Raw genomic sequence first — 19277 nt, 5'->3', positions numbered from 1 at the left:
GCTAGATGCCATGTGTTAAAAGACTGGAAGTGACAGGAGGGGGAGATGTTTACAGTGCCTGGTCCTTGGCACGTATGAAAATTAGGAAGGAGTGTCTGAAAGCCAAAGTGCCAGGTGAAAACTTTTGACAGTTAATACATGATCGAAAAAGGTATCTGTAGGACCGGTGAGAGCCAATATTTATATTTTCTTTTAAGTAAATCTGAGTAATTTTCCTTTTTTCTTTCTTTTTTTTGGAAGGTCCAGCTGTCCTCAGTTAATCCCCCATCTTTGTCATCACCAGGAACTACAGAAATTGAACAGAGTCTGTCTGGACTTTCTATTAGCTCAACTCCACCAGCTGTCAGTAATGTTCTCAGTACAGGTGTGCAGAAAAATAGATTCTGTTTGCAGTCTACTTTGTTTCACACGATACTGTTTTCTGTCCCAAGCTGTAGAATTTTAAAAGTTGATGCCAGTGTACTTTGAAAACCGTAAACGTGCTCTGCATTGACAGGCCCTGTCTGAAAGCTGGTACTGAATCATCACAGGCATTTGAACCTCTTTTCAGACAATTTTAGATCTTGGGCTTATCTTGTTGTAGAGTCAGGATTCTACCTTTAATTTCTATTTAATAGCCCTATTTACTCAACAAATGTTTGCATATCCCCTAAGTAGTAGACACTGGGGATACAAAAGTGAGCAGTTTACCATTCCTTTCCTAGGGACTCAGTCTTGCTCAGGGGACATACGCCTATCTCCTCTTTTTCTGTACTCCTTGTTCTACCTAATATACTCCTTTTTTGTTTGTTTTGGTTTTTTTCAACAGCTTTCTGGAGATGTGATTCACATAGCATTGAATTTACCCATTTGAAATATACAATTTAGTGGGTTTTGCAACCATCACCTCAATCAGTTTAGAACATTTCATTACCCGCCAAAAACACCCTTTACCCCGTCACTCCCTGTTTTCCCCCAATCCCACAGGCCTAGGCAATTACTAATCTACTTTCTCTTTCTAATCTAGACATTTCATATAATATGTGTGGTCTTCTGTGACCTTCCTCTCTGGCTTCTTTCCCTTAGAATAGTGTTATCCAGGTTCATTCATGTCATAGCATATATTAATATTTCATCTTTTTTATGGCTAAATAATGTTCCATTGCATGGATATGCCACATTTTGTTTATCCATTCATCGGTTGAGGGACATTTGGATTGTTTCTACTTTTTGGCTATTATGAATAATGCTGCTATGAACATTTGTGTACAAGTTTTTGCATGGACATATGTTTTCATTTTTCTTGGTTATATACCCAGAAATTAGAATTGCTTGGTCACATGATACAGTTCTTAACTTGGTATGTTGATAGAGTTTATTTTTCCCTTTCCTTTATTTATTTATTTATTTATTTTTAACATCTTTATTGGAGTATAATTGCTTTACAAGTGGTGTGTTAGTTTCTGTTTTATAACAAAGTGAATCAGCTATACATATACATACATCCCCGTATCTCCCCCGTCTTGCGTCTCCCTCCCACCCTTCCTATCCCACTCCTCTAGGTGGTCACAAAGCACCGAGCTGATCTCCCTGTGCTATGCGGCTGCTTCCCACTAGCTGTCTGTTTTACATTTGGTAGTGTATATATGTCCATGCCACTCTCTCACTTTGCCCCGTGTCCTCAAGTCCATTCTCTACATCTGCATCTTTATTCCTGTCCTGCCCCCAGATTCTTCAGAACCATTTTTTTTATTCCATCTATATGTGTTAGCATACAGTATTTGTTTTTCTCTTTCTGACTTATTTCACTCTGTATGACAGATTCTAAGTCCATCCACCTCACTACAAATAACTCAATTTCATTTCTTTTTATGGCTGAGTAATATTCCATTGTATATATGTGCCACATCTTCTTTATCCATTCATCTGTCAGTGGACACTTAGGTTGCTTCCATGTCCTGGCTATTGTAAATAGTGCTGCAATGCACATTGTGGTACATGACTCTTTCTGAATTATCCTTTCCTTTTTTTAAATCTCCTGTTTCCTGGTTTTCTTTCTTTATACCAAGAGTATATTATATACTCAACTAATATTGAGTAAGTGGATGAAATACTGTGACATGGTTTAGTTTTATTTCATTAATAGCCTTTTATTCTTGAGCTCTTTTTTTAATATTTATATCCCAAATTTGATCATATTCTACTTTGTTCTCGAATGGATTTAAAACAGCCCATCAAGATGCAGTCAACGGTATGATCCCTGGAGCTTGTCCCCTAGGTTCAAATCTCAGATCTTTTCAGAGTCTTTGTTTTATTTCCCAAAGATACGTATGAAATTTAAATTTTTTATTTTTTACAATTAAAAACTTGAAACATATTCAAAATTAGATGACTATTAATAAAGATTCATTTGCGTAACAAGTAGAACAACCAGCCCCCACCGCCCAGCGTCGCCAGTTATCGGTATGATAACGTACCTCCCTACCCCCTGCTCTTTGCTGGGTTTTTTTCCCAGCTTTATTGAGGTATAATTTGCATACCATAAAATTAACTCACTGCAAGTATAGAATTCATGATTTTTAGTAAATTTATGGAGTTGTGCAATCATCACCACAGTCCAGTTTTAGAGTATTTCTTGGATGACATTAAATATTAATGTCATCAGTATCAAGTCATGGATACATTTGGAAGAGATTCTAAAGTTTATTTCATTCAAGCAGTGTTTGAGTTCTTTTTATGATATTAAGATTTTTTTCTTATATCCCATCAGATGTAAGAAATGGTTTTTTAGTTTATTCCTGGATAGACTTCCCAAGACAGCAATCCAATCTGTGTCTGATAACTCTCACCTGGCTTTACAGTGAGTGTTCCAGTGCAAAGTGTTCTGGCTTTAGGAGATAGCTGACATCTCTCTTCAAGTTCCAGTTTCTTTTGAGAGGCATTTTAAATCTTCCCTAATTACATTACAGTTATACTTATATTGTCATATATGCACATGCACTGAGATCCCTGGTCTTACTACACTGTAGAGAAATGGTTTCTTGAGTATTAAAAGACAGAGACATAAATAAAGCAGAAATTGCTCAAAGGAGACTGAAAGAAATCAGCATTTTCACTTTGAGTAAATAAATTTAAAAACACTCAGATGTTCTAGCATTATAACATGTGAGAACCCACTTTTTGTTAGGCATTTATTTTTCTGTCTTTGCTTTAATTATATTGCTGCAAAGTAGCCCAAACAGTAACTGTAGAAACATTAAAGTATGTGCTTTAAAAAAACACCTCTGTGGATTTGAAAATTTTGGATTAAGAAATTTTCAGAAAATGAATATATCATTTTGAAATGACATTAATTGATGTGATCCTCTCACACTTCCTGTCTCTCTTTCTTTTTCTGCCCCTTATCAGAATGTAAATTTCCAGAAGGTAGTGATTTCTATTTTCTTTATGCTGTAAAGTTCCTCAGTGCCTAGAACAATGTCTGACATATAGTAGGTGCCCCCCCACCCAAACTTTAAAGACTGAACACACCAACCAACCGTCCAGCCCTTTTGAGAATCTGATAAAACAAAGAACCCTCTCCTATTTTTTCATGGCTCCAATTTCTGCAAAAAAGTAAACACATGACTAACTAAATTTTAAAAGCTATCTGAAAATGGTTGCTTCATACTTTCAGGCACAATTCATTCTTGCTACCGTATTTAAGCAGATCTCTGTAAGACAAAATCTAGAATCCATGTGCAGTATTACTATTGTTTGGACATCAGCGAAACCTCCCACATGAGTAGGTGGTAAACATTAATAGGTAATCTTCATTAGGTGGTATCGTAAGAGTTACTTGAATGTAAAGAACATGACCACTTCAAGCTAACAGCAGTAAAAGTGGGAATGTACTAGACTTCAGAGGAGTGTCACAGAACCTAAGGTCAAAAGGAAATGAAGATTCAGGAAACCAGGTCATTCTCCCCATCTCTGGAGGTCCACATGCTCTTCTGTCTCTTTCAGGCCATCTACATCATTCTCTTTCACAGACCAGAATTCACTGTTTCATGGGGCATATAGCCCCCCAGCAGCCCCAGGTGTACGTGGCCTTTGAGGTCAGGAGCCCAATAGAGACTGATTAGGATCCTTGTATCCCATTTCCAAATTTCCAAAACAGTTTTCTAATCCAGCCCCGCTTAGGTCAGGAGTAAAACTCTTACCCGGTTTTACTTAGCTGCGGAGGGCTTGCAGAGCCCCCCGCCGTCTTGGCTCACGGTCTGCTAACAGCCATTGCGAAGGGCCAAGGGCAGAGCAGGTGGATGAGCTGTGGCAGTGATGCAGCTAGAGACCAACTGACTAAAGTCACACTGAGTGAAGACCTGACCATGGCAGGAGGGAAGGGACGGAAGACTGTCCGAGATAGTCTGCTCACTCCTTATCAAATGAAATTTTTAAAAGGTTGTGCATTTATTTTAGGTGTACCAACAGTACCATTATTGCCACCACAAGTAAACCAGTCCCTCACTTCTGTGCCGCCAATGAACCCAGCTACTACATTACCAGGTAAGTAGCAGGAGACATATATGTAATAACAATAGCTTTACTGATATTTTGCATCTTAGAAAACAATGAAAAAAATTTCTACCTATGCGGTGACTATTTATGTCTTTTACTCTCATTCTGTCTCTGCTGTAACTTTGTGTTAAGTGAGACCAAGTGGCAATGAACTGCTGTCACCAGCTAGTCAGCTGCTGAGCCTTGGGCTCCTTAACCCCAACCAACCATCCTCCCTGCCCCCAGTGCAGCCTGAGGCAGGAATAAGGAGTATATAGACTGTCCGTCCTTCAGCACAGGGCTTTCTGGTTGTTGTTTAGTGAATAAGACATTGTGTCCTGGAGGAGAGCACTCCTTACTTGAGTCTTCAGTAGCTCTAATGTTAGGTTAGATTTTTGTTTATTTCACTTACTGTTCCCAGTGAAGACCAAGTCCCTTTATCCAGCAGATAACGATCAGATATTATTTCAGTGATCAAATATATACTTGCATTGTGAGAGCCTTTAATTGTATGGCTAAAGATGTCATTACACAGACATATTAAGCCATTAACCAAATGTGTACACACAGCAAGTGTGGTAAAATGTTAACATTTGAGAAGTTAGAGTGAAAGATATACATGGAGATTCTTCATATAAATTAGCAACTGTAAGTCTGAAATTAAAAAGGAAAAAGAAAAAAAAAAGCCTGAGAGACTGTAAACCTCAACCATCAAAGAAAATCAGTTCCGTGTTTGCTGAGATAAATCAGCCCCTTCTCCAAGACATAGGCCAGCATCATTCTTGCTTTTGGGTTCAGAAGTGTGTGTTTGTTTTAACCCTTACCCACTTAGCCTTCTAATCACTTAGGTATAGAAGGATGCTTCACTTGGGAGAGATTTTGTTATTGTTACTGTTGTTATGATATAAAACTGCCACACGGTAAGTGGACTTCTGGTATTCTCACTTTGAAGTGGGTAGTATTTTTTTCAATATGCAAGGATTGGATGGTTTATCTTTTGTTCTCTGCCTTCTTTTCAGGTCTGATGCCTTTACCAGCAGGACTACCAAACCTCCCTGCCCTCCCCAATCTCAACCTCCCTGCCCCGCACGTCGTGCCAGGTGTCAGCTTACCGGAACTCATGAACCCGGGTATGTTGCCCATCTTGCCTTCCTAGGACTCTGTCTAATAAAAAGCTTTATCCAGGAAAGGCAGTCCTCTATTTCAGTCTTTTCCTGGCAAGGGCAGATCAGTTTAACAAATTTCAGCTGCTTCAAATAAAAATCAATCTTTTTTATTTAAAAAGCTTGAAAAAGAAGAGGAGGAGGAATGTCTTTGTGCTGCTCCCCTGCCTGGCTGCCTCTCCTCCCCCTTTCTCCTCTCCTGCACCTGACAGCTCAAGCACCACAAAGGCCAGCTGTAGAAATAAAGAGCAGTGGCGTGGCCTTGCTGGGCTGAGTTGGATGGGAGGTGTGCGCAGTTCACTCAGTGGGGGCAGATGAACTCCCTGTGATTCTCCTCATGTTTTGGGCAGCTGCCACCCGCGGAGTAGTGACACCTGTTTTGTGTGGCTGAGGCTAGCTGGGCTTGCTACTTGATAAATATTCTTCGTTATTAACAAATTTTTTATAACAAAAACTGTGAGAGATTTTAGCTACAAATAGTTAAGTTCACAGATATTCAGAGTGTTTACACTCGTATTCTGTGCACTGATGAAAGTGAAGCAGCAGAATGTCCCCACAAGTCTGCTCTTCTGGTTAATGATTGCCCAGATTATCTTTAGCTTTGAGATGGCCACAAGTCAGGTCTGACTTTTAATTGCTAATCTCAGGAATTTGGCCCATCAGTGATGTCAACGAGTGATCTTATTATACAGTGGCATTGTCACATTTCTAACGGCCCCTGTTGTAACACTCATCATCTACATGTATTCGTTACCCATCCTCATTAACCCATTTGCTTTTCAGTGCAATGGGTTAAAAAACAAATGAAGTCAATAAGTTCAAACTAATGTTTACTGTCTCAGTCCTCCCTTTGTCTTTTCTTTTGTGCCCTGTATTCTTGGCTTCTGGCTCTGCCCTTTCCCCAGATTGACAGACTCTAAGAGTATTAAGGGTTTCACCAGTCCCCAGGTTGCCCCAAACCTGTTTTACAGCCTGCTTTTCCTTTGTTTCTTAAAGAAGTAATACTCTTTCCCTTCATCTACATTTTAAAATCATTACAGTAAACCCGCCAAGTGTACTATAAATAGTTATACTATAAATATAGTTATAAAGGCTGAGTACTTCTGGTGAGGCTAATGCCAGGGGCTACACAGCAGGCCCTTCCCTTGCGAAACCTTCACAGGAGGTTTGGCCCCTGTGTCTCCTCTTCCTCTTGTCTGTCCAGAGGGCAGCTTAAATCCACCTGCAGCTTGCCCCCGAGAGTGGAGTCCTCCTGCTGGGCACTCGGTGTAGCTGCATCGCAGGCTGGGTGGGCTCCTGTCCATCCTGGCTGGGAGAATCATTTCCTCCCTGAGCTCTGGGCTGAGTCACATGAGGGAACCTTTCCTCCTGGCCAGCTGGTCCTGCAGTGAATATTTAACTCTGTCCTGGCCTCCAACTGAGGATAATCAGAAGTTGTGATTTGTATTGTCTCTCCTCAGCTTCTGTTTCCTTAACGAAATGCAAATTAATAGTCGTGTGATGCTGACTGCTGCTCTTCTAGTGCTGGGAGGATGTGTGATCTATGCCGTTTTTGTCCTAGGTTTGCCACCTCTTCCTTCCCTGCCTCCCCAAAACTTACCTGGCATTGCACCTCTCCCCATGCCATCCGAGTTCCTCCCGTCATTTCCTTTGGTTCCAGAGGTCTCTTCCACGGCAGCCTCCACAGAGCTGCTGTCCTCTCTCCCACCCACCAGCAGCCCACCCTCCGACCCTGTCCCGACCACTGCAAGGGCAGATGCTGCGTCCACGCTCACCGTGGGTGTGACGCCCCCCACTCCCAAGGCCCCGGCCGCTGTTGAGGACAGAGTCGGCGAATCCATCCCAGCCAGCAAGAAGCCTGTCTCTGCGGTTACGGATGCAGATGCCTCTGAGTCACCTTAGCTTTGGACCGGCCTTCGGAATTGGCGTGGTGCGCTTATTTCACCACAGGAGTGTGTCTGGAAACGCAAACTACCGTTAATTTCATACTAGTTTGTACCGTATCTGTAAGCATCTTGTAAATAATTCTGAGGGGAAAACTAAGCAAGAGGACATGGGTTTGTATCCTGCCAAGTGGGGGTGGGGCTCATGGGCCGGGGAGGGAAATGTCAGGAAGTGCTTGTATTTTAAAACAACCAAAAAGAATTGTAAGGGTGGCTTGCTGCCAGGTTTCCACTGCCATTCTTGAGGGCGTGCGTCCTTGGGAAAGGTGGCAACAGGGTGTCCACTAGGCTCCCTGTCCTCCTGCTGCCCCTTCTGTAAGAAAATGAAATACTTCACGCCTAATACCCACATGCGGCATTTCTTGTATTTTGTAAATCATTTGCGAGAATGCAGACCACCTCAGTAAACCGTGAAAGGAAAAGATACTTTACTTTTTGGTCTCTGTGAGTCACATCTCTATTAAGGTTTACACGAAAATTCCAATGAAAGATGTTGTTAAAGTTACACTATGTGCACTATTAATTGAACATCTTTTTATTCAGCCTATACACAGGTCTTTGTTTTGAGCTCTCAAAAGTACTCAGACAACATTTTGTAACTGCTGCCGTTGTTATACGTCCACCAAAAAATGGCATTTAAAAAGAAATAAAGATGATGTTCCACAGTTTTAAACCAGAAGGTGGCACTTTGTAGCTACTTATAATATTATAGCTATACTGGGAAGCATAGATACAGCAATAAATTACAGTAGTTTTGCTTTTCTTCTTGTGGTACATTTAAATTACAACTCCTGATTGCCATGGTGCATTCGTTCCTCTCCAGTGCATCACACTGCGTTCATGTAATTTTTCATGTCTGATGTTTGCTGTCTCCTGAATTTTCTAAGAGATGGTAAGTTATGTGGAATTGATTTATTGAATGAAATTAAATGCATATTATATCTCTTTTTTAAATAAGATGAAAGATTGATCGGTTATTGACTTGGCACTAGCATGAACGTTGCCAGGGGAGCAGCGCGTGGAACTGGTCTGTGATCACTAGCTGGGAACTACAGTTATCAGCGCCCACCCAGTGCCAGCCAGTTTTTAGGATAGGTCCATTTCTGGAGCCAGGTTCATACTTAAAGCTAAATGATAAAAGAAGGCTCCACCTCTAATCATAGCTCCTTCTGTTTGCATTATAAATATTTCTAGAATATTTCTCGCAGTTAACAATCCTGTTTTTTGAAATGGAGCTTATAACAGGTAAGGAAAATATTCACAAGCATACTTAAATGTTACAACTTTTTACTTTCCAGGATAGGAAAAGTTGAGCAAGTTGTTATTACTTTCTAAAAGATGTTCATATTTTTTTAAAATGTTAAGGAGATACTTCATGGAAAGCAAGTAAGTAATTTTTAAGCTTTAAAGACAGTTTCTTTAACAGTAGTTTTTCCAGTGCAGTGATTCTTAACTCTTGTGAGGTCACAGTTCGCATCTGAGGATGACAGCAGCCCTGATATCTTCCCAGTAAAATGTCTATAAGCATATAAAAAATACTAAGCTCTGGGGAGAGAGAGGGATTCTTAGTACTCACTTGGAAGATGGGCACACACTTGGCCTAGATTGGCTCATTGGATCTTGCTGAGGTGGAAAACACTTTAGATATTCTCTGCTTCCTTCAGAAAAACCAGTTTCGGTGTTTATAGACAGTAGCATATCCTTTACCAGTGGCCAGAAACACGGATGTAAAAGATAGTGTCCCTACCAGTGGACCACTCACTGTGGCCTTGTAGAGGGGACAGCTCGGGTGGTCAGTGCTCAGGGCACTCGAGGATAGCGCTCTAACCATGGAGATGTGCCCCGCAGTGAGGATGGCAGTCAGAATTAGCTTCGAACTCCTGGGTCACTCAGTGTGCCTACGTTCACGTGAGAGGCACAAGGCAGTGACAGGGAGGGCGCTGGTCTGAATAGGCCCAGTTATCAGAACAATTCTCAAAATAACAGTGGTTTAAACAAGCAAGTTTATTTTGTCTCCCGTGTTCAGAGTTGGAGGTGGTCTGGCTGAGGCAGGACCAGCCCTTGGCAATGTCAGAGACCACAGCTCCTGCCTTGTAGTTCTGCCTGGTGTGGTTTCCATTGCCAAAGTCGTCACATGGGCCCAGATGGCAGCCAGAGGCCCCGCCATCCCCTCCTCGTTCCAGCCAGAAGAGAAGGGCCAGCCCCCCTCTTTGGGGGACATTTCAGAGAAGTTTCACGCAGCACCTTGGCTTACATTCTTCTGGCCAGTGTGAAGTTATATGGCCACTTCTAGCTGAACGGGAGGCTGAGGAATGAAGCCTACGCTGTCATGTACTGAGGAGGAAGAAGAGTGACTAGTGAGGCACCGTGAGCAGCCCCCGCCGAGCCCTCACGTGGCCCCCGCACAGCACCTCCGTTTGCCCAAGATTCGGTGGAGCCAGAGGAGGCAGCTTGGCCAGGGTGCTGGGGTGGGAGCAGGGAGATTTCTGAGAGATGACATTTGACATGAAGAATTATTTAGGCAAAGGAGGGGCAGAGACCATTTGAGGGCAGAGGAATGGTGAGGAGTAGAGCGCACAGGGCCAGATCTTGAGTGCCGGGCTGGGGAGTTGGGACTTTGTCTTAAAAACTGGAGTCACTGGAGGATTTCCGTGCGGACAAGCTCATCTGCATTTGAGGAAGTCTGTCTAGCAGTGGAAGCTGGAGGGGCAGTCAGCCCTGAAAAGAGCGGAAAGGAGGGAGGAGTTTCAGAGCAGACGGAGGAGACTCGGGAGGCTGCTGTCACCTGAAGGCCACTTTGCTAGCTGATACTCTGTGAGGATGCTTTTGTCTTTACACTTTGTGTTCCTGTTTTATGCTTAGTCCCATACTAAATGTGCTTACGTTAGAACAGCTGGCTTTAGCTCAATTCCTGAAAATTGAAAAAGTGAGTTGAAAAAGACCTTCCCCGTTTGTGAGGCAGCAACTAATGTTCAGGAATGGCTCGGCCGGGGCCTGTGGGTGACGGCCTCCCCTTTAATTATCTGACCACCCAGCAAGGGGGGTCAAATTAGAACCACTTCTATGAGAATATGGATTCCTGGGTTCCTGAGTTCTGGAAAGCTTTTCAGAGAATGAGAGACACTAAACACATTTGTCTCCTTCATTATACCTGCCCCTCCCCAGGTCCAGTTAGCAGAGGCCCTGCACCACCTCCTGGGTGATAATTGAGACAGGCTGGTCTATAACTTGAAGTAATAAGGCAACAGAAAGTCCATTGTCTGCTGACACTTTCACCACTTAGCAAAGTGCACACGTTAGAGAAGGGATCCTTTTATCAATGATACTGTTTGTAGTAGATCTCGGAAGAACAGTTTCCAGTCTTGCTAACCAACACGTTCCTTTGTCAGCTTCTTACATGTGAGCCAATTTGATTAACTACAAGAATGGGGAAATAACACCAGAACCACAGGCCAGCGGAAGGGCAGGTGAAACCACTCCCAGGCTGGCATCACTTTGGGAGCTGGAGAGGGACAGAGACAGAGAGAATGCACTGTTCACAGGGATGCGGCCAGTGGCAGAGGCACCCAGAAGCTCCAGGGCTGGGGACAGAGTTCACTGTTAAAGAGCAGCTGAGGACTGACCAGTGCAGGGAGAGCAGCCTCTCCAGGGGGTTACATGAGCACCGTGCCCTCTGGTCACTCTTCGCCAGTTCAAACAAAATGGGGAAACACACTCCATCTGCTGGTGGATGTGGGCTCAGGGACTTTGTGTTATTAGAGTTAAGGTTGCACCATATTTCCTGGCACTAGATAGAAACAGGCCTCGACTCGTGGGGTAGATACTGAAGGGAGGAGCTGAGCCAGCCCTGTGCAAAGCGCTTTGTAGGACAGTCTACCCAGTGAACAAGAGGTAGCTTCCTCCAGACTCGTTCCTTTGAGCCACGCTGTATATTTTTAAATGTGAATTAATTGCCAACATTTTAAAATCAGAAAATTTCACATAAATCCAGATTTCTGGTTTCTCTTACCCCACATCTGGCAACACTAGTTCCTCAGCCCCACAAGGAAATAAACGCCCCCTTGAGCCTACACCCGCCAGTTTGCCACCTGGCCCACTGGTTTCTTCCACCTGCCCAGTCCACAGGCGTCTGAAGTTTTATCCTGGTAGGGATGAGTGGGAAGCCTGGGCTTCAAAAAGTTGGAGGGTCCAGAGCCTAGGGGATCCAGGATCAGAAAATAAGATCTTTCATGGACATGATTTTGGATCCATGAATCATGGTGAAATTGGTGCTAAGGTTGACAAAATTTGAAGCAGTCCCTTAAACTATAAACCTGGGGGAGAAATGGGTGTCTGGACAATGACAGGAATTTGGGTCTCCCCAGCCTCTTCTGGAAGCCAAGTCTGGGACCAAAAACCCATTAGTTATTTACCTTAACAACCAAATCTCTTGAAATATATCATCAGTTCTCTTTTTTTTTTTTTTTTTTCGGTACGCGGGCCTCTCACTTTTGTGGCCTCTCCCGTTGCGGAGCACAGGCTCCGGACACGCAGGCTCAGCGGCCATGGCTCACAGGCACAGCCGCTCCGCGGCATGTGGGATCTTCCCGGACTGGGGCACGAACCCGTGTACCCTGCATCGGCAGGCGGACTCTCAACCACTGCGCCACTAGGGAAGCCCCATCAGTTCTCTTTTTTAGGGACCAAGGAGTAGGTAATGAGAGGTCCTGCCTGAATTCCCGAGTGGCTTCCTTGCCCTGTGCTCTATGGCCTCGAATCCTGGTGAGAGGCAAGCCGCTTACAATTGCCCAGCTCTGGCCAGGCTGGCCCAGTTTGAGACTGGAACTAGTAAGTCTGCCTGAGGTTGGGGGAGGTGAGGAAAACATCGCCAAGGAACACTCTCATTAGGGTGCCTGGGGTGGGGTTATGGGAACTTCTCATACACTTGTACATCAACAGAATTTTTAAAGACATATTTGAATTACTTTTCAGTCAACAAAAACAATAGGGTTATTTTCACGTAGGAGAGAAATGGGAGACTTACAGAGCCAGGACTGCCTAGCCTGGAGGGGAGGTGCTGGCCTTCGGCAGCAGCATGTAAAAGCTCGCCACTAAGAAATCCCTAGCACTGGCCCTAGATTAGAATTATCAGACATCTGCCTTAATAGACCTGCACTGTAATGATCTGTGATATTGTGTTTGTAAATCAGTTTGGCCAGAAATGTCCCTGTGTGGTTCAGATAGCTCTGCTGAGCACAGAGACATGATGGCAAGAGTTCACATTGTCTCTAGGAATTGTTCTGGCATTTAGATCTCCGGAAATGATGCCAGCTGTCAGGTATATGAAGTATTCGCAGTTCTAACACTGTTTCATTTGAGAGCAGCAGCTGAAAAACCTGTGTGCTTTGGGGCGATGGGGAACATAAATGTGAGAGCAAACGCCATCTGTCTTGTTAGGGAACTGAATAAAAGCAAGAAGAAGCAGGTTCCTATTGCCTGAGTCGGGGGGCTCAGAGCTCATTGTGATTTTAATAAAGCATTTACCCTCCTTCGTCTCTCCCAAGTTTTTGTTTTTCTTTTTCTGGTATGACCAGAAATAAAAAGGGTATGAAACGTCAGAGACAGTGAAATCTATTTTTCCAAATTCAGATCTCTACTAGGCAAATGCTATCACATGAGGTGAGAACCCCATCCACTGGGGACTTGCAGGAGGGGACAGGTGAGGGGTGACTATGGCCATGGAAGGAGGCAGAAGACAGAGAGAAAGAAGAGGGGCCCCTGGGCAGGCACAGGTTCTAGACTTGATCCCATGGACTGGTGTTGCCCGTTGTCCATGGAGGAAATTTTTGTTTTCTAATTTTATTACCTATATATTTATTTTAACATATTGAAAAAATAGAGCTGCTTCATAAGATGAGGCTAAAGTAGCTTCCTTTATAAATAAACTTTAGTGAGAAGGGAATCAATTTAAAGAGAAGCACTGAGTTGACAACAGGTTCCAAGCGGCGAGTTGGGCACGTTTTTCTACTAATTCTCCCGGGCATCCCAGCAGGTGGTACTGCTCTCCATTTACCAGAGAAGAAACCTCCAGTTCACACAGCGGGAAACTTTGGGGTAGGAGCTGACTCCTGGTAGGTCTGTCTGCTCCCAAGCCTCAGTTCTGTCCCCACACACCGGGTTGGTCGCAGGGCCCAGCACTGACTTCTGCCCAGGGACTTCTGTTGTCTCCAAGGCCACGTGGAACGGGAGCCCGGCCCGCAGTGCGCGCCTCGGCCACCAGGTGGCGCCGCAAGCCCGGAAAAGCCGCGCCCCGTCCGAGGCCGCGGGGTCTCCGGGCCGGCCTCGCAGGGCCCCTGGGCGGGGCTGGGGCGTCGCGGGAGCGGCCCCAAGGGTGTAGGCGCTTTTTTGTTCTTTGGAAAAGGGCTCGGGGACTTAGTCCCGTACTTCTCTTCCACCGCAGACGAGTTCAGCTGCGTGGGGTTGCAGAAAAGCACGGGTGCATTCACCAAAAGGAGTCCTCTTTCAACATAATTTTAGAGTAAATAGATCAACCTGAGGATCGTTAAGATAAAAATGAAAAGCCCTACGGGTGTCTGTGAACCCCTCAGATACTTCAAGAAAAACGTCATAAGTCTGAGGACCCGGTGGGGGAGGCGCAGGGTCTTGCTCCCCACCATTCCCAGCCCCCATCCTCCCTCACCCTCGGCCCCCAGCCCCAGGCTCCCCACTGAGGTTACGGCCTGTGATGGGTGCACCTCCCACCGCCCACCAACCCTCTGAAGGCAGAAGGGCTCGAGGCCCCGCTCATCCTCCGCGCGGCTCCGCGGGGCACACACTCCCGACTCACAGGCCCGGGCGCACCTACTGGGGCAGCTGGGTTTGGGCCCAGGTGATCCCCCCCCCCCCCCCCACGCTGCTGATAATGAGCAATTTAGTATCCACTGTGCTAAGTGTAAGGCACGAGGAGCCCGGGAGCGGGATGATTTCCACGGGAGGAGGTCTGAGGACGCTTCCGGCGGAGGTGACGTCAGGGCTTTGCAAGCCGGAGAGAGGCTTTCAGGCAAAGTAGAACCGCATGGTCCGCAGAGGCAACAGCGTCCGCAGTGACACGAAGGTACGTGGCACACAGTGTGTTCTGGAACCGCACATTGCTCTGGGTGGCTGGAAAGCGAAGGGCGACCTCTGGAGTAGCAGCAGTTGCAGCTGGGGGTTGGAGGGGAGCCTTGGGTGCCAGGGAGCTCAGACTGTACCTTAATGGGGAGTTGATAGAAGATTTTTTGTTTTGTTTTTGCAAGGAAGTAAAGAGTTTGCCCTTTACAAAGATCAGAGGTTTGAAAATCTTCCCTTTTAGCAAGCCTTTTCTTTTTTTTTCGTACGCGGGCCTCTCACTGTTGTGGCCTCTCCCGTTGCGGAGCACAGGCTCCGGATGCGCAGGCTCAGCGGCCATGGCTCACGGGCCTAGCCGCTCCGCAGCATGTGGGATCTTTCCAGACTGGGACACGAACCCGTATCCCCTGCATCGGCAGGCGGATGCTCAACCACTGCGCCACTAGGGAAGCCCTTAGCAAGCCTTTTTTAAATGAAGTAGGTGGAACATAGACTTAAAAACCAAAAATTAAGGTGGAACTGCTGGCAGCTTCCCTCTAAGTAGGAGGGGAAAGCGTGGGAGGCATCCCTGAGGAACTGGCCTCAGTCACACCAGAGCTGCCCTGCGGGGGGAAGAACTCATTCCCATCCCCAGCGCCCTGCTCTCCGTGTGGCTGGGGAGCCCTTTCACTTTCTCCTGGTCTGTAGAGGTCTGGGAAGAGCCAGAAACCCAGTGGGGTGAGGCCTCTTCCTCTTCTGCAGCCCCTCTCCAGGCAAGGCAACCCTTTACACCTGGGTGCAGAAAAGCAACCGATGGACCCGTGCTTTTTCAGCCCTGCGTGATTAAAAAAAATTACCGATGTACATGGCTCAGGGAGAGAGCTTGGGAGGCCTTGGAGATCTTCTCCCTCAATTTCTCATGTTACAGATGAAGAGAGTGAAATCCAGAGAGGTAAAATGACTCTCCTTCGGGCTCACAACTATAGGGCTGGTCGAGCTGGGGCTGGTACCCAGGTGGAAATAGGAACCATTCATTTGTTTTTTCAGCCTGGCTGCAACCTGTGCGGTGGGGGGATGGGATGGGTGGGTAGCTCCCAGCCTCGTTGGGAACACGCAGATACGGAGGCAGCTGGAGAGCTAGGGTAGAGGTAAGCTCGAGGTCCTGTGCCCGCGCCTAGGGGATGGTCTTAGCGCACGCCAGAGCTAACAGTACCCTCATTTTTATCAGAATTTAAAATGCCAGTGATTTTGTCAACAGTGAGACAGTGCAGTCATCAGGATTCTTAGCTGAGATAAGAACCCCATTTGAAGCAGCCTAGTCAGTCGGTGGCCATTTAACCGCGGGCTCCTGGAGGAGCTTCAGCAGCTGAAGGGGAGCCACGCGTCTGGGCTGCAGCTCTCTCTGGGCAGGCATCTTTCTGCCCCTGCAGACTGGTGGACAAGTGCATGCGGAGGGGATGACTCAGGTTGGAAAGTGCTGCAATGTGACATTTGAGGAGGGGAGGCCGCCCCTAGGGTTGCACCTTCTGTTGCCACGCGTTGGTGGCAGGGACAGTGTCCGGTTTAACCGTCTCTGCAACACCTAGCACATCGCTGGCTCACAGCAGGCACCTGACTTCTGCTGAATGAGCGGCCATCAGGATGTGTCCTCATCTAGCTTGGAGTCTAGCCATGGGACCCAGATGAGAGCAAGTCCGTGCGGTGAAGGTTAGAGTAGGACCGGCAGAGAGGGCGCCCACCCCACCTGAACTTCCCCAGGCCCGGGACCCTCAACAGGAATGTGAGGGTGGAGCGGCACGCCTTCCTGGAGGAAGTACAGAATGCGGCGGGGGGAGACCACAATCGTCCCTCCGCCAAGGGGCGACAGTTATCAGTGGGGAGGAGAGGGGGGTCTGGTGGTGTTCTGTGCACGTGACCTAGGGTGCCAATAGGGTGAGGGCTGCGCACAACTGTCTAACACCCAGGTCACAGGCTCTGTATTCTCTCATTCCCCATCTAATTGGGGTGGGGGAGGGACATGGGTTTGTTTGTTTTTGTTTTAGGATTGGGGGCTTAGCTCTTTGCTTAAGAGGAAACAGTAAGTTGTGGGAAGGAATTGAATCTAGAGAGAGTCTGATGGGATTCTCGCTCTCAAAAGATGATATTCAGAGATTTATTCTTTTACTTATAATAGGTTGGGAGAATTCATAGAACTTTATTTGTTTGTTTATTTATTTATTTATTTATGGCTGCATTGGGTCTTCGTTGCTGCGCGCCGGCTTCCTCTAGTTGCCGCGAGCGGGGGCTACTCTTGGTTGCAGTGTGCGGGCTTCTCATTGCAATGGCTTCTCGTTGCAGAGCATGGGCTCTAGGCACGTGGGCTTCAATAGTTGTGGCACACGGGCTCAGTCATTGCGGCTCACGGGCTCTAGAGCGCAGGCTCAGTAGTTGTGGCCCAGGGCTTAGTTCGTCCACGCCATGTGGGATCTTCCCGGACCGGGGCTTGAACCCATGTCCCCTGCATTGGCAGGCGGATTCTTAACCGCTGCGCCACCAGGGAAGTCCCCATAAAACTTCTTAACTGAGAAAAAATTAAAACCTCGAAATATCTGAAACACGTGAGATACTAGCAGCTCTTTGTTATCTTAAGAGAATGGAGTGGTGTCTGGAGAGAACTGCATTATATAAAATATTGGCAAAAGTATCAATAACATAATCTTGGGGGGATTTAAGTTCATACATGTAATAAAAATGACTCAAATTATTAGAGTACCTTTTTGGAGAATTACCAAGGAAAGATTTTTAGCTTAAGTGATTTCCAGTTTTTCACAGCTAACATTTGTCCAAAAGTTTCTCTTTTGAAGAGTCAAGGGGAATGGATAGCGTTAAAGTATATCTATGAGCTGCTTCAGATTAGAATTCCCTAAATACCCGGAGTATTGCCAGCTGTTATTGCCAGTATTCTCAGTTTTCAGCCCAGGGTATGCTTTGGCACTTTTGATAGTTTGGGGGGTGTGATTATGTCATGTTATTTCATTTCTGAAGTGAGGAGTTGTTACAGTGAAATGATCTTAGTTATTTTATGCTAGAGTACCACAGACGTTCGACTTTTCTATGTACCTCTTTTTATTTTTTTCAGTAGCACTTATCACATTATTGTCTTACCGCAATATAATTTCACTTTTTTGTGTGTGATTCTCTAACTGTTGTCTGTTTCCTCTATTGGATTCTATGTTCCAGAAGGACACTTTTCTGCTTTCTTCTGTATCATCAGACTCCAGAGTGTCTGACATAGAATACATGCTCTGTAAATTCTTGTTGGATGAATTGGAAGGATCTTTGAGGAATGTCAGATTAGGCTAGATGAGAACCCATTTTACAGCACCCCTGAGTGCATTATTTTCTAAATGCTCAAAGAGCATTTGTAAAGGATGGGATTCTCATTTAGCAGTTTATATCATTTAAAAGATATAAGCTGCTAAATCCCTCCCATTTTGAAAATCCTTCCTTGATTTACTTGAATTTATTCATAACTGAAACCACTTAGATATGTTGACTTGTCTGATTTTCCAAGCAACTTTTTTTCCTTGAAGAAAATAATATATGACACTTTACCTTTATTTGAAGATGAAAAGATTGGGGTGAAATAATATTTCTTGAGATATAATTGACATATAACAATATATTAGTTACAAATGTACAATATAATGATTCCATATTTGTACATTTTGCAAAGTGATCACCACTATGTCTCGTTAACATCTGACAGCATACAGCATTAGAAATTTTTTTTCTTGTGATGAGAACTTTTAAGATGTACTCTCAGCAACTTTCAAATATACAATAGTATTAAGTATAGTCATCATGCTGTATGTCACATTCCCTTGCCTTATTTATTTTATAACTGGAATATGTACCTTTTGACCCCCTTCACACATTTCATTCACCCCTTACCCATCAACCACCAATCCTCTATCTATGAACATGTTATTTTGGTCATTTGTTTAGATTCCACACATAAACGAGGTCATATGGTATTTGTCTTTCCCTGTCCGACTTATTTCACTTCCTATAATTCCCTCAAGGTCCATCCATTTTGTTGCAAATGGCAAGATTTTATTCTTTTTAATGGCTGCATAATATTCCATTATATCTATATTTATCCCATTTTCTTTATCGTTTCATTCTATCAGTGGACACTTAGGTTGCTTCCATGTCTTGGGTATTGTAAATAATGCCTCAGTAAACATGGAGGTGCAAATATCTTCAAGTTAGTGCTTTCATTTTCTTCAGATAAATATCCAGAAGCAGAATTGCTGGATCATAATGGTAGAATAATTTTTTAAATGTTTATCTATTTCTTTATTTATTTGGCTGTGTCAGGTCTTCATTGCAGCATGCAGGATGTTTAGTTGCAGCATTTGAACTCTTAGTTGTGGCATGAATGTGGGATCTAGTTACAAAACCAGGGATGGAACCTGGGGCCCCTGCATTGGGAACATGGAGTCTTAGCCACTGGACCACCAGGGAAGTCCTAGAATAATTTTTAACTTTTGGAGAAACCTCCATACTGTTTTCCATAATGGCTGCACCAATTTACAATCCCACCAAC

At 45.0% G+C, this 19277-nt stretch overlaps 1 protein-coding gene across 2 annotated transcripts in view; it reads left to right on the top strand.

Annotated features, from left to right (window-relative positions):
* GORASP2 (golgi reassembly stacking protein 2) overlaps positions 1-8550 on the top strand; it is a 29734-nt gene extending 21184 nt beyond the window's left edge. Inside the window, exons 7-10 of one of the 2 annotated variants that reach the window (XM_082658696.1) lie at positions 241-364; positions 4438-4524; positions 5535-5645; positions 7339-8550. In XM_082658696.1, the coding sequence (XP_082514822.1) occupies positions 241-364; positions 4438-4524; positions 5535-5645; positions 7339-7580 (564 nt within the window). In that variant the 3' untranslated portion in view covers positions 7581-8550. Of the gene's footprint in view, positions 1-240; positions 365-4437; positions 4525-5534; positions 5646-7239 lie in introns of both variants that reach the window. The other variant, XM_082658695.1, reaches the window with a different exon arrangement.
* The last annotated feature ends 10727 nt before the right edge of the window (positions 8551-19277 follow it).

Source organism: Grampus griseus (assembly GCF_964374135.1).
Source record: "Grampus griseus genome assembly, chromosome: 7".
NCBI classification, from domain to species: Eukaryota; Metazoa; Chordata; class Mammalia; order Artiodactyla; family Delphinidae; genus Grampus; species Grampus griseus.
This window is presented reverse-complemented; position numbering and strand designations above follow the sequence as displayed.